Genomic DNA, 14,670 nt, shown 5'->3' with positions numbered 1-14,670 from the left:
TCGTGAATTCAGCATAGTTAAAGATCTGGCATATCCAGTGCCAGTATGTAACTATCTAGTCTGGGGTTTTGTGTGTGGAAGAGGCTTGTGCTGACAGTGGGATTCCTTCGGCGTTTTTGTGGGCTTTCGCTGGCTGGTTTGATGGAGAGAACCTTTGGCCACTGTTTTCCTGCTGTGACTGCATCACGCAAGAGAAAAACAAGTGGGTGCCAGCCAGCAGGAAAAAAAAAATAAACCCAAAACCTAGAAGTTGCTGTGCAAGCTATTCCAGTAGTGGGTATTCCCCCCACCCCCCTTAAATTAATCTCTCATCATCTATGCAAAGAATTTAAGGTGGAAAATTCAGACAGAGTTGGAAATACCCTTTGTGATGACACAGGGGACAGTCCCTCTGACAAAGGATACATTTCCCAGCTGTCAGGAAGGGAAAACGCGTTAATGTTCAGCTATGGCTGAAGTTCCCAATTCCTCATTGCCAAAATTTTCTAAAGTGAATTAATAAATTAAGTGTTTTTTTTTTTATTTCATGTCTTAACTGAGTGGATTCTAATTTAGTAAGTTGCATAAAATAACCCACACCCATCTCGGTCCTGCATCCCTTGGCTTCTGTTGATGGCTTAAACGGAGGTAGAACCTTAAAGACCTTCATCCCATATGCTGAGCTGAGGGATAATTGTCTGCGCTGCAACACACCAGCAGAACCTGGTTTAAGTTGTGAGTGCTCGAGGGTTTACTCTAGGTTTAACAAATGAATCGGCAGTCATGTTGTGGCAACAAAAATAAACCCAGAGTACCTTGTTAAATATGACTGGTAGTTACAGGCATTTCATATATTCATGTACTCAAGCCAGTGTTCAATTTTTTTTCTTCTTTTTTTGTCTGAACAGCACTGAGCTGAACCTTATCACGTTACAGACCCCACCGTCGGTGTCCTCAACTACGTTTCTGTTGAACGCTGAAGGAGAGCAATTATTATTAAGAATTTTTTCTCCCCCAGAATAGCATCGAGCTCACTCTCTTAATAACACAAACCCGGGGTTCCGTGCGCTCGGCTGTCGCTGGGGGTGCTCAGCCCCCCACCCACCCGCCGCTGCAGGGCAGCTGCCGCTTTCTGCTCCGCGTTGCTTCCCTTCCTGGGTTCTAAAAGGTCCCGGTTTTGCTGAGGTCCCATCTATGAATACATCCCAATCACCGAGCCGCGGGGGTGCAGGCGGGCCCCGCGCCCCCCCGCCCCCCCCCCCCCCCCCCCCGCCCCGGGAGCACGCCGAGCCCCCCGGGCGGGGGTGGGATCCCCCCGTCCCGTCCCCCCGCAGAAGCCCGGCGCTGTGCGGGGAGCCCGGTCCCCCCGGCCCGGCCGTGCGCGGAGCTGCCCCCCGCGGGTGCGGGGCCGGGGGCCGGGGCGGGGCCGCCGCTCCGCCCCGGGGGCGGCACAGTCGGGGGCGGCACAGCCGAGGGAGGCGCCGCCGCAGCCGGGCGGGCAGAGGCGCAGGGCCACGGGCAGGGGGCTGCGGGCGGGGGCCTGCGGCAGGTGAGCGGAGCGGGCGGCCCCGGCGGGGGGCGGCGGGGGGCGGCGGGGATGGTGTGGGGCTCCCCGGGCCGTGGCTCTGAGTCACGGCGGCACCGCAGTGCGCTAAGCGGGGCGGGCTGCGGCGCCCGGGGCATGCGGGCGGCACTGGCGGGGGGTCCCGCGGAACCGAACGGAGCACGGCAGGGGGCGGGCTGCCCCCCGCTGGGTGCCGCGGTGCGGTGCGGTGCGGTGCGGTGCGGTCCCCGGCCGAGCTCCCGGGGGGGGGCTGCGGAAGCCCTGCGCCGCCGCCCCGCAGCACGCCTTTCGTTCAGCTTAGGAAAGGTTTTCTGCTTTGTTGCTTTCAAACCGTGGCGTATATCGCTGTTCTTAATTTCTTTTAATGCTAACAAACATTTTATTGTTGTCTCTGTCGTTCAGGAGTACAGGAAAAATGATGGATTTCCATGAGTAATTCACTCGAAATAGATCGGTTGAATTACTACTGTCAAAGCTGTTACGCTGGCTGTGATCATTTTATTAATCCATTTTATATTTATTTTGTTCTCCATTCGGTATGGCTAAGAGGCATTTAAGCCAAAAAGAAAAAAAAAAAAAAAAGTTTTTATTCTGCTGACAGGGTTGGGTGACTGAGGGCTCCTGGAAGATCCCAGGGAGGTTCTTGTTGCTGCCCAGAACACTTACTGCTTTATCCATCCGGCTAACAGCACTTCTGCAGATCTACGTCACTGTGGGATGAGCCTCTGGTCTTGGAAGGCTTCTCACAAAGTTGTTTACTCCAGAAAATATCTCATCCTGCACATTATGGTTTTGTTTTTCATAGTTTTCCTGCTCAACAGTACATTGTACAGACAGCAAAAGAATTTAGAGAGTGTGGGGTTTGGTTTTTTGGTGTTTGGTTGTTGGGTTTTTTTTGTCAGTAGAAAAATTAACTAGCCTTCAGGTTGAGAAGGATTTCAGTAGTGGTTTGCAATGAAATCATCTTCTTAAGTCCACAGTCAATCTTCTGGGAGGAAAAAAAACTCCATCCCAGATGATGGGTCTGCCACGCTAGACTCTTAGCTGCATGCAAGTGGTGTTAACAGGGTCAAGAGCAGCGATGTGACTGTTTCACTGCAGTCTTATCATGAGTGAAACTTGTTATCTGAATGCCTTCAGTTCTTTTGGACTTCCAATCCCACTTGGGCATTGGAAGACAAACATGCAACCATGCCCTCCTAGCACAAGTATGCTCCTTCTCTCCCCCCGGATCCTCCTGGCACCTGGTGTGAATAGCCCTCTCTGCAATAGCAGGGATTTTTTAGGAGTCGATACAAATGTTTGTAGTTCAGACTCAGTGTGCACAAGTCTAGCCAGTAACTCTTGGAGCTGCGTTGTTAAAAAACAATCCTGACCTTCCTATCTCACTGCTGCCTATGGATTACGGTAATGCACTTGGTGGGTTATTGCGTGCATCCGACCCTCAGCGAGGGGGAGAAATTTTGGGAGTGCAGAGACACAAACCTCCTTAGTGCAGACAAATCTTTTGCAACCCCATAAGAGAGAAGAGAGAAGCATGGTCTGGCCCCAGGGTTATCAGGGAATTGCTGTAAAACAAAAAGCATATGAGACCTAAACGGCCTTTCTTTTTGGTAGGTGGATGTGTAGCTGTAAGAATAGGGAGACCTGTGGAATGGTGTAATCAGAGGGCAGAAAGGAGACCCACCTACAGCCTATTGGGCTCAAATCTCAGTTCTTGGAATTAAAATCCTGTTCTCAGAATAAAAATCCTCTCTTGGAAAGTGCTAAGTTACTTTTCTCTCTTCTCTTCCACTACTTTTCCTGGCCAATGCCTTCACTTTCATACTGAATCAAGTCTTGAAACATCGATTCCTCACCATGTTTTGTCCTAGTTTTGTACAGCTTTTAAGTACAATAAACATGTAACATCTCCTTATGCCTTCAAATTAGGGAACAAGCATGATCAAGATGAACTGCATCCTGTTAACCGCCTGCATCATTCTGGTTGCTTTTTGTAGTTCTGGTGAGTATAAGTGCCATACTTTTCCTGATGTAATGTTATGACAGGGGCTGAGGAAACCAAAGGAGAAAATGTTGGAGAAGGAAAAATAACAAGAAAAGCCTGGATTATTTAATACCAGTTCGGGGAATGACAGGGAGCATGGAAGTTGAGCTTAGTTTCTGTGGCTGATTATCTTTGGTTGGAAGAGAGAATCGGGTGCAGAATATGATGCTGGTTAACATGACAACAGACGGTTGTGTTTTGCTGCTAAAAGGTTGGGTTCTTGTGATGTGAATTGGAAACTAGGTGTATAGCACAAGAGAGAGATGCGGTGAAATAAAGAAGGGATAGAATTAACATTCTGCTGAAAGTGTCTCCTGTTGTCTGTCCTTTTGGAAAAGGCAGTCTTTAAGAGTAGATAAAAGAAGCAAACATTTAATATCTTGTTCTGCAGGTGCATAAAAGTGGTTTTAAAAATGACCTAAGTACATGCTTCAAAGTCTTCCTTTCAAAATTGCCAGTCTCAATTTGTACACTGACAAAAGCTTCTAAATTTTGGCTTAACTCTTGAGTTTAATAACTAGGCATACGTTTTAGACAGATGCAGATAGTGATTCTTCTTTCTTTCCTTTTTAATGCTGCTACTGGTTTAGGACTTTATTAGTCAGTAAAGATAAACCCTTGTCGTCTTAGGTTATGCCCTAAGGTGTTACCACTGCGAGAACAGCCCTTCCTTGTGCAAGACCAACAGTACTTGCTTAGCGACTGAAGACACTTGCGTGCAGATGAAATTTGGTATGTATACTGTCCTACAGACCTAAAATAAACACGGTTATATCAGTTTTCATTGCCTGTACACTTCTAATCTGGCCTTGGCATGCATTTCTTAGCCTCACTCAAAAGAAGGTTGCGAATACTTCTGAAGGTCATGCTTATATCCAAGCAACTGATAATGATGATTTAGATAGCTGATTTATACTTGTACAAGCTTATACACAGATACCTGTACCTCTGGATTAAAAAACAAAAACAAAAATCCCAGCACCCAAGGGAGCTGGAAGAAAATAGAAGACAGCATTGACTCTAAAATAAAAAAAAACTTTGCTGTGAATTTGTTACACTTAAAGGTGATAAAGCCTGTGTAACCCACACAATAAATCTGCAGGTGAAGACTTGGTCATTTATGAACTCACACTATTAAAAGAAATTATCTTTTCCTGAGAGTGAAGTGACCTGCATCTCAGGAAGATGGTCAAGGATATCCAGGGGACAGTTACTATTCCAGTTGTTAAATAACATTTAAGTAACTGTCTCATTAAAAGTGACAGGAATTTCATTAGAAAAACAGAAGTACTGAGTCAACTGAAAAAAATCTGCGTTCCTGGCTGGTTCCCTCTGCTCTAGAAATGGCTGGGCTGGCTTTAGGCGGCAGCAGCCCAGATGGGGTGGGACTGCGCTGTCCCCTGGGATGCTCCCGGCTAAAGCTCATGACTTGGTGCAGAGGAAGAAAGCTGCTAACACTGCTGGACCAGGATGCTGCTCTCTGCTGCTTGCATCCTAAGGAATTTTCGCTCTTGCTGTTTCCCTTGAGCCTAAACCTTCACGAGCACAAGCTGTAGGCTTTCTAGCGTGCGGTCTGTGGTGGCTGTCTGTTGCTGAGTCAGGTGCGTGAGGTGTCAAGCTAGGGAAGGTGGAAGGCAAGGTGTTCGATCTCTGGTGTCCAGGGGAATGAGCAAGAAAAAGGGAGGGCTCCTGTAATATCAGGCTTCATCTTCTGCATGTTGCTTCTGGAAAGGAGACCACTCAGATCCAACGGGACTTATCTTCAGCACAAAAACTAGCTGGAGTTAGTGGACTTGCTCGGAGTTTTTGAAGAGAGAACAACCCTGCTGTGGGACGATGCAGCTTGAGCTAGGTGGTAACACACTGTCCTTCTCTGTCAGGAGCCCCAGAGCAGGTATCACTGCAGCTCCACCCTGTATCTCCCAGTGGGTCATTGGGACTGAACTGGAAGCACTGGTTAGCTTGAGCTAGAAGTCTGGCCGAGAGCTACGAGAGAGTGCTGTGGAGGCAGGACCACGGCTTGCTATTGCTATTTGCACTACTGATTCCTAGTGAAGGCAAATTTGCAAACTTCTAAACATTTGCAGCTAAAAAAGCGAGTATGTGGCAGTCTAGGCTACAGAGTGATTCTCTCTCTGTACCCAAAATGGTATTACTTTCAATATTCTCTTAATCTGTTTAATTTTTTTTTTATAGGTAAATTGAGAACCTCCTCCTGCTGGAAGGCATCCCAGTGCAGTATGAATGATATTGCTGAATTCTTCCAGTTGGATAATTTTGAATTCTTTTGCTGCCAACACGACTTGTGCAATGAGAGTGCAATTACTGGGATTAGCAAAGCAGCCTTCAGTATTGCCTCTGCAATGACTATGTTATGGATGCTTCTGTAATAATCCTAATTTGTATGCCATACTTTCAAGCTGAAATTATACAAAATCATTAACTCTTTTCTGAATTGTACTTGCATTTTCAGTTCCTAACCGTGGGCAGAACATTACCTTTGAATTTTAATTTCAGTTTCTTAAGGTTCTGTCTGTTAAATCACTGTGTCCATTCATGGGAAGGAGACAGGTATTGTTACCAGTTGTAGGGAATTCAGGTATTTTGGCACCTGCCCTATTCATGGGCAAATAACTTGTTATGAAGTAGTGTTATCTTGTGGAGAACCTGGGCAAACTTCAGTGGGTGATGTGAAAATGAAGGATTACTATGGCTTTTATGCTGGAAAACTATAATTTGTAACTGTCCCATACATTGTAATTATCTTTGGTTCGGATTTCTGTGTTTGGTGGTTGTTTTTTTTCTGGATGCTCCCTTGTCATACACCAGGCAGTGGATTTGCTCTCAATGCAAGAATTGTTGGATCATAAGTATGAACTTCCTGTGGTCTCCATGATGAGTATGGAAATACTCAATTTCAAGTGATGTAGACTCTTTTGTTCCCATCACTGTAACAATTTCTTTCTTTCTTTTTACAAGCCAATGATGCAACCTTGTAAGTACTGTTATCTTGGGAGAAGGCATCCAAATTTCTTCAACCAAAATCAAATTAATGCTAAAAGTGAGAACACTTTTCCCTCTTTTTATATTTCTGTAAGCACGCAGACACGTGCCAGCTTTTTTTTTGCTTTTCCTTATACTTTATCCATGTCTAAGATTTTAACTGAGCATGTGCTTTGCACTGAGTATTTATTGGCATACTGAAATTGTGTATAAAATGCTAAGAAATTGAAACAGCACATCTAGTCTTATTTTCCCACATAGTTAGCTTCTGGGTTTCGGTGAAGCCAGTAACATGTAAATTTAACCCTTCAAGCTTCCACCTAAGAGTATTAAAACCTTGCAGAACTTTATATTTTTACTTGTATGCAACTCTAGAAATGGCAATACAAAATATACATGTATTTATATAGCATGAATAAAACTTGCTCAGTTTGTATGTGTAAGAGGTCTGGAGCTGAACTGTTCTGTGCATTGCTCTGCCTCGGCAGTGTAGACAGACCTTTGATACTTCTGCAGTACTTAGGGACCTGCTCAGTCAGGTACAATGTCAAGTTCTCCTTTTTCTCTTCTGGAACTCCTGGCATGTCCCTGCAAGACTTGTGGTCTATTGCTGATAGTATACTCTCTTTTTGAGGACCCCTGCTTGTGCTATGCAGGGTGCCAGTGACACGTTCACCCAGTCATAACCAGGGTGTTACTCCAAACCCATGATGTGTTCTGCAGTGTATCTTAGCTATGAGAGTATCCTGTGATCTCTGTGATCACCAAAATATGAAAGTCATCCTGTCTTTGATTAATAAAAATGTCAAAAAAGAAAACGTGTGGAGTGTGGTTATTTATTGTCACGCTCTTTACAGCTGGATGTAACTCTAGTCGTTTCCGTGTGAGATGGATCCATGCTTCCCCTGCAGAGACTCCCAACAAGTGGCAGGTAGGCTCCTCGCGCTTCTCCGGAGCTGCGTGCTACGTGTAGTCGGTTAGTTTTGCCAGGGTGGTTATTTGCATTCGGGAACTGTTTGATGGGACAAGGGGTAATGGTTTTAAGCTAAAAGAGGGTAGATTCAGACTGGGTACAAGGAAGAAATGTTTTACGATGAAGGTGGTGAGAGACTGGAGCAGGTTGCCTGAAGAGGTGGTAGATGTGGTCCCTCAGTCTCTACTGCTTGAGAATTGTCTCTTTGAAGCTGTGAATATACCACGATTTGGGGGGAAAGAAATAAGAGTTCTCCTTGCGTGAGTGTTTTGACAGCTGAAGCATGGCATGTAGCATGCTTACTGTGATTGCTCTTGGAGCAATCCTGCCTGCAATCTTCCTCCATAGCATGTTTTTATTCTCCTATGTACTGATTAGATTTCTTTATGGAAGTATTGGTTGTTTCTTCTCTTCCCCCTACCCCACTGCCCTTAGTTCTTAGCTTTAGCTAACTTCTAATACCTGTTTCAGGAGGGAAAACCATTACATATGATACTCCCTAAGTTGTAAATGATCCTAATAGAAACTGTTGGCTTGAAGTATGTGGCCAAGCTCAATAGAAAGTGTTTTAATTGATACTTGTGAAGCCAGACAGCTGGAAAATGCTATTTTCCTCATCTCTGACAGGCTAATTAGACTTTGAACCTTTTGATGTGCATTCTCAATCCAACAGGTACTAGAAGTAGTGATTTGAAGTTGCATTAGAAAGAAGAAAAGTCCTTGATTTCCCAGTCTCTTGTTCTTCCATCTTTTTATTTCCATCTCATTAACAAAAGCAGACACTTGGAAGACAGTAATTTCTACACAGTGACTTTTTCCACTGATGTACCACCATTTGTCAAGCTTTTGCTCATTTTAGATGAAAAAGTGGTATTAAGGTACTGAGTCAGTGTACAGTTGGGGGAAGGTTTGTGGCAGAGAAGGTACCTTGTGTTAGGCAAGTGAATAGAATCCTTCTGCTTAAACTGTCTTGGTTGCAGCGTTTTCACTCCACTATATTGTGTCTCTTTTGATGGTTGGCACTTCTATTGCTGTATGGTTTGCATATGTAAAATATTTCTGATTTTTTTTTTACTAAGCACAAAAAGCAGCTCTGTATTTTGTCTGTCTGACAATAGTTTGAGCAATCATTTTTAATATTTGTTTTTTGATAGCCTTGAACACTTTGTCTATTCCATCGTATTCCTCCTTCCTTTCTCTTCTAGAAGCAACTTGAGCAATGAGTCCTTGTGTTTTGCCATCTAGAAGGCCACTTCTTTTGTAAAGATCAACAGGAACATTGCTTAATTCTTGTGGTAAGAATACACGTAGCAACGTAAGAGAATTTGCTATGATAGCAAACAGCTTTAAAAAAATGACTGCATTTCAAATGGAAAACGTCCGTTTTGTCCCTGTGCTGGGAAAGGTGGATCATTTACACAGGCTGATTCTCATCTTATGCCATTTACAAGCTAAATGCTGATGCAAGGTTTCACACTTTGATATGTATTTGCATCTTCTAAGCCTGCATGGTGTGGCTGGTGAGCGCTCTCCTGCAGAGAGTTGATGAACAGTGACTGCTGCTTGAATGCTGGCACTTTTCCCACTGTATTACATCCAGATTTGACAACCAGCCCTCATAGATGGGGAACCAGAACCACCAAAACCTTAGATCAAATACAATTCCAATTAGTGAGAGTAAGGCAATGTAGTACAGGGTACCAGTGGTCAATTTTGCATGCAGGTGTTGCATCAGTGCAAATCATTGGTTTTGCTTCAGGTTTGCATACACTCTAAGAACAGCTCCATCTTTGCTCTGAGCCACAGAGCAAACAACCCTCATTAGGTTGTTACAAAATTTTCTGTAGCAGCAATTGGTAATTTGCTTGTATAGCCTTCGTAGAGTCTTGTGACCATTCACTTTTACATCCACCCCTATTCTGCAGTCAATGACTTTTTGCTCTATGTAGCAGTAGGGTTGATGTGTATGACAATTTCTTGACTCTTATTTATATCTAATCATGGCACTGTTATTGGACTGACAGGAATTTAGCTCTTTTCCAGCTGTAACAACTAATTGCAAGGACTGCTGGGTAGTCACAGAATCACAGAACGGCTGAGGCTGGAAGGGACCTCTGGAGGTAGCTGGTCCAACCCCCTGCTCGGGCAGGGCCATTTAAAGCCAGTTGCCCAGGACCACGTCCAGGCGGCTTTTGAATATCCTCAAGGATGGAGACTCCACCACCAGTCTGGGCAACCTGTGCCAGTGCTCAGTCACCCTCATAGTGAAAAAGTGTTTCCTGATGTTCAGAGGGAACATCCTGTGTTTCAGTTTGTGCTCACTACCTCTGGTCCTGGCGCTGGCCACCACTGAAAAGAGCCTGTCATCTTTGCACCCTCCCTTTGGGTACTTATGTACATCGGTAAGGTCCTCCCTGCACCTTCTCCAGGCTGAACAGTCCCTGCTCTCTCAACCTTTCCTCATAAGAAAGGTGTTCCAATCCCTTCATCATCTTGGTAGCCCTGTGCTGTACCCTTTCCAGTATGTCCATGTCTGTCTTGTACTGGGGAGCCCAGAACTGGACACAGTACCCCAGGTGTGGCCTCACCGATGCTGAGAAGAAGGATCACCTCCCCTGAATGGGTGGCAGTACTTTGCCTAGTGCAGCCCAGGGCACTGTATGTCTTCTTCATGGCAAGGGCACATGGCTGGCTCACGTTCAACTTGGTGTCTGCCAGGACCCTGGAGTCCTCTTCTGCAAAGCTGCTTTCCAGCTGGTCAGCCCCCAGCATGTACTGGTGCCTGGGGTTACTCCCAGTCTTTGGGGTGGGTGTCCCAAAATGGGGCTTGGACCCCAGGGACTCTGACGTTTTGGCCATCCTTGGCCGAAGTTTTGGGAAATGCAGTTGTCAGATATTCCATGTGGTTTAGCTGTGCCCTGTAAGATACAGGATAATGCAAAATACGTTCAGGATGAATGGCTGTATTACCATGCAAATGTGTCTGTTGCTGTCTGAAGCCAGTGCTGGGGAACTTGCCACTAGTGTCTGGGGGTTTTAGTGTTTTTGTCTTGTAATTATCAAAATGGTTTGCTCTGTTCTGAATTACTGGCATGAATAAAACCTCATACTTAGCTGCTCATCCTTGGAGCATGCTTTTTGTGCCAATATGCATCATTTATATAGTAATGGCCATCTGATCATCAGACTATTCTTCCCTGCATCTAGTTCTCAATATTGACTGCTCTCATAACCATTAGTCCTTTTTTTTGGAGGGGACACACAAATTCCTGAAGGACTTATTTTTCCTTATAGGAACAAGGAGGTAGCAATTGGAAGCAACAGTAGCAGCAAGCAGTGTGTGCAGAAATTTGTTCTTGTGATATGTCTTTGCCATTAATTTCTCCTTCAGTCCCTCCTCCTGCTTTCTATCTTCTGCGTGGTGGTGACTAGCTGTCCTTTGACTTGAACTTGGGCATGGAGAGCTTGTAAGCCCCATGGTACTGCTGGGAAGGTGGGGCTGATATACCTGGTTGGTAGGGATTTTGCTTTAGCCCGTCTGAAGTCCTTTAGTTTTACCATCACTCGTCAAAGATAAGGTGGGATGTCTCCCTGCTATTTCAGGGTGAAGGAAACTGTGAAAAGAAGCAGATGCCTGGGAAGAAACAGACAGGCAGAGCAAGCCATTTCCTCTCACTGCTAGTTGGAGTGAGAGGAATGGGGAGGCTGTCCAGTGGGGAGATTTTATTTTATAAAATAGAGGAGGAATTGCTAAAATATTAAAGTCCCAACAGAGAGCTGCATAGTAAGTATGTTGCTATTGTGCTAATGGAGTCAAATGGATGCTGCTGTTATATCAATATTAAAAGCATTTAATAACAGCGGTGTTCCTCCAGTTGGAACTGTGAGTTTAATGTGTCTGCATCTGAGGGGCTTGGATCTTGCTGGTAAACACAGTCAGTCCTAGGGCTGGCGTCAGAGTCAGGAAGTTCGGCTGCGAGCTTGGCCTACACATCCAAGCCAGCATCATCTGTAAGATGCCCGTGTGTGTTCAGGCAGAAACTAGCATGCTGCGCTTTCCCAGTCGATAACACAGTGTTCATATTGCACTAGCAGGACACTGATGATGGCATTCTGCATTTTAGAGAGGGAAAAGAGAGCAGCTAACTGGCTGTGCGATCCCTGAAAGAAGTAGTTTGTCATTTCCACTCCCATCTTTCCAATAATTTATACACTGGGATAAAACAAAGGTCTGCTGCTGCTGATATATCTATGGGTTTATATGCCTCATTGATTATTACAGTATGACAACTTACACCGTAGGAAAAACTGTTCTGGAGCCTAGAAAAGTGAAAGGTTAAAAACGCTTTTGGTTCCTTTCGCTTAAGTGGAACGAATAAAACAAAGTGTCTGGAGCAAAGTTTCAGAAAAGAAAGTTTTCTGAAATGAGAAACTGATTCTGAAGAGTCAATTAAGATGATGATACAGGTATAAACACAAAGCAGCAGGGACTTAAATACAGAGCGTTCCCGCAGGCAACAATAACATGCACATCCCCATATAGGAGAACTGCAGATTCCGTGATTCCTGCCTCTTGCAGAGACCACAGGACAGACTCTACTCGGAGACTGACCTTTCTTTACATGTGAGCCTTTTATATTGACATCTTTTTGCATGGACCTTCTGCTTTTGCTGCTTTTGGTTTTACCTTGAAGCCCCAGGTGTTTATTTAGCTAAGGATGAAGATGGCTGTGCTGTAACAGCGGCTATTAGCAGAATTTCAATATTTTAGATACAGCACAGAAAAATCGCTGCTCAGAAATGAAGGAGGAAAAATTACCTGAATATAGATGGACTTACAGTTTGGACTATTGCACCTGAACCCTCCCTCCTGCAAACGAAAATCTCTGCATGTGATCCAATGTTGATGCCATTTAAGTGGTGAGGAGTCTTGCATTGATTTAGGTGCTCCTGGGATTCTAATCCCAGCACTGTTCTGGGTCTAGCTGAGTTACGGCACGCTACTGCCATTCAGGAATAATAACTTCACCATTCCTCACTGCGCAGGTTTGGTTTGATGCTTGATATAATTTAAAATGGCTACGTATCCCACGTTGGTGGCCCAGGATGAGGGGGAAGCACATTCACTCTCATTTTCTCCTTTCTGACAGCTATTTAGAGATGCTACTTTGGGGCAGGTTTGGTGAAAGACAAACAAGGCTATGGAGGTACTGCAGAATGGGGCTAAAATAATGAAGGTTACAGGTTGAGTAGATGGAGGTTGTGGTCAGATGCACTCTGATACTTGTTTTGGAGACTGCTGCAAACCTAAATTGACTGAAGCAAGAAACAGTGCAAATGTGATTGTCTGCTTCACGTTCTACTGGATGCATGAGGGCTAATTGGTGAGTGCAGCAATGAGAATACTGGCTTAAAAGTTTCCTTTGGCTTTCATTAAAATGCCAATATCTTTGAATCACTAGCTAGCCCAACAGCACCTTGAGGGTGTGACATGATATTTTTTCCCCCACTTGTATGACTCCCAAAGAAGCCTTTATCTTCCTGAACGCTCTGTGCTGCGTTCAAGCCTGCAGTGCTGTAGTTCATTAATGCTCAGACTCCTACTTCCAGAGATGCTAATGTCTTCCAGAGAACTTCAGGCACCCATCATCATCAGCTGTCATATTACTAAATGCTCAAGGCATGGATAAGAACACGCACAACGCAGTATGATAATTTACCTCACATCCAAAACAGATGAAGATAGTCTGCAGCGTTGCAGCCGGAAAAAAGGAAAGTGATTAAAATGACAACCACATCTTGAAATCTAATAACTTTTAGAGTCTGATGGCTGTCTTTCTTCCTGTTCCCTGTCATTTTCATATTGTATTCTCCTGTAAATTAAGGCTTATTCTCTGCTCCAGGTGCTGCAGGATGAACTGATGTTTGTCGGGGAAAAGCTGGGGCTGGGCTGTACCAGAGAGCAGGCAGTGCCAGGTACTGCTGGAAAGCTGCAGTGTGCACACAGGGAAAAATGACTGTCTGAGCTATTAGAGAAGGCAAAACACCGAAGCTGCTGCTGTCAGGCATGATGTACAGCTTGCTTTTGCACTTACAAGTGCCTTCTACCCCAGAAAAAACTGGAGGTAGTTTTCTTCTTTCTGCTTAAAGACTTTCAATCCATTCCTTTCCCTGAAAGCAAGATCAATATAATTATTGTGAAGGAGATTCCTGTCCCTAACTGTACATCAACCAGTCTCTATCGTATGAAAGTGTTTTAATATATGTTAGTTTACATGAGGCAGTGACATTTTACTGGAGGCTTTGGCAGTGTTTGTGTGTAAGCGTAATGCACCGAAGGCCAGCCCAGCCCAGCTCTGGAGAGAAGGGCTTTGCCTCTGGGAAGCTCAGAGCTGTCTGCCAGGGATCGAAAATGCCCTTGAACCCCAGAGATAATGCCAGCAGCATCGCACCTGCTCATTTGGAAGGTGTCAAGGCCCCGTGTAAACCCACATTTGGGGCGCCCCGGTTTGGCTGGGACACACGAGGTGATTCATGGCTCTGGGCGCTCTCCAGGCCGTCTCACAGCCTCCCTGGCCGTCCATCATGGCGCCGATCCCCTGCCAGCCTCCGAGGCCTCCCCGCAAGGAGTCCCGTGATTTCTCCTGGGGTGTCACTTTTTCTCTCATGTTCAGCTTGTCTTCCTGACTGGAATTCTGCCAAGGATGTCTGGTCTCTTGGGCAGGGTCACACCGTCCTCCCCTGTAGGAATTCTCCCTCAGGCTGGGGAAGTGCCCCCAGCTCATTCACCTTCTGGAACCTTCTCTGCTCTTCCACTGAATCATTACCTTCAGCTCGGTTTTTTATTGTTTTGGGGGATCTTTTTTTTTTCCTTGGGTAACATTTTTTCCCCTGCTTTTATTGGCTTGCCAAGACGAGCAGTTCGCAGTTCATTGTACCCTCCAGCACCTGCAGGCTTTTGGTGGCAGGAGAGCAGCACTCTCACCGCCTCTGAGGGACAGGGGCCGCGCCTGAGGGGCTCTGAGGGGCGGGAGGGGGGGGACGCGGGGTCCTCCGCGCCGCCAGGGGGCGCCACCGCCGCCGTCGGGTGACGTCTGCCGCCGG

General features: G+C 45.5%; 1 protein-coding gene across 1 annotated transcript; it reads left to right on the top strand.

The window, feature by feature from the left end:
• Positions 1–1,435: 1,435 nt before the first annotated feature.
• CD59 (CD59 molecule (CD59 blood group)) lies at positions 1,436–7,406 on the top strand. The gene is made up of 4 exons (XM_037403121.1): positions 1,436–1,528; positions 3,476–3,548; positions 4,221–4,322; positions 5,787–7,406. Exons 2-4 carry the CDS (start codon positions 3,485–3,487, stop codon positions 5,978–5,980), a joined length of 360 nt encoding a protein of 119 aa, XP_037259018.1. The 5' UTR covers positions 1,436–1,528; positions 3,476–3,484; the 3' UTR covers positions 5,981–7,406.
• Positions 7,407–14,670: the final 7,264 nt, after the last annotated feature.

This window comes from Falco rusticolus, chromosome 10 (assembly GCF_015220075.1).
Source record: "Falco rusticolus isolate bFalRus1 chromosome 10, bFalRus1.pri, whole genome shotgun sequence".
NCBI lineage: Eukaryota > Metazoa > Chordata > Aves > Falconiformes > Falconidae > Falco > Falco rusticolus.
This window is presented reverse-complemented; position numbering and strand designations above follow the sequence as displayed.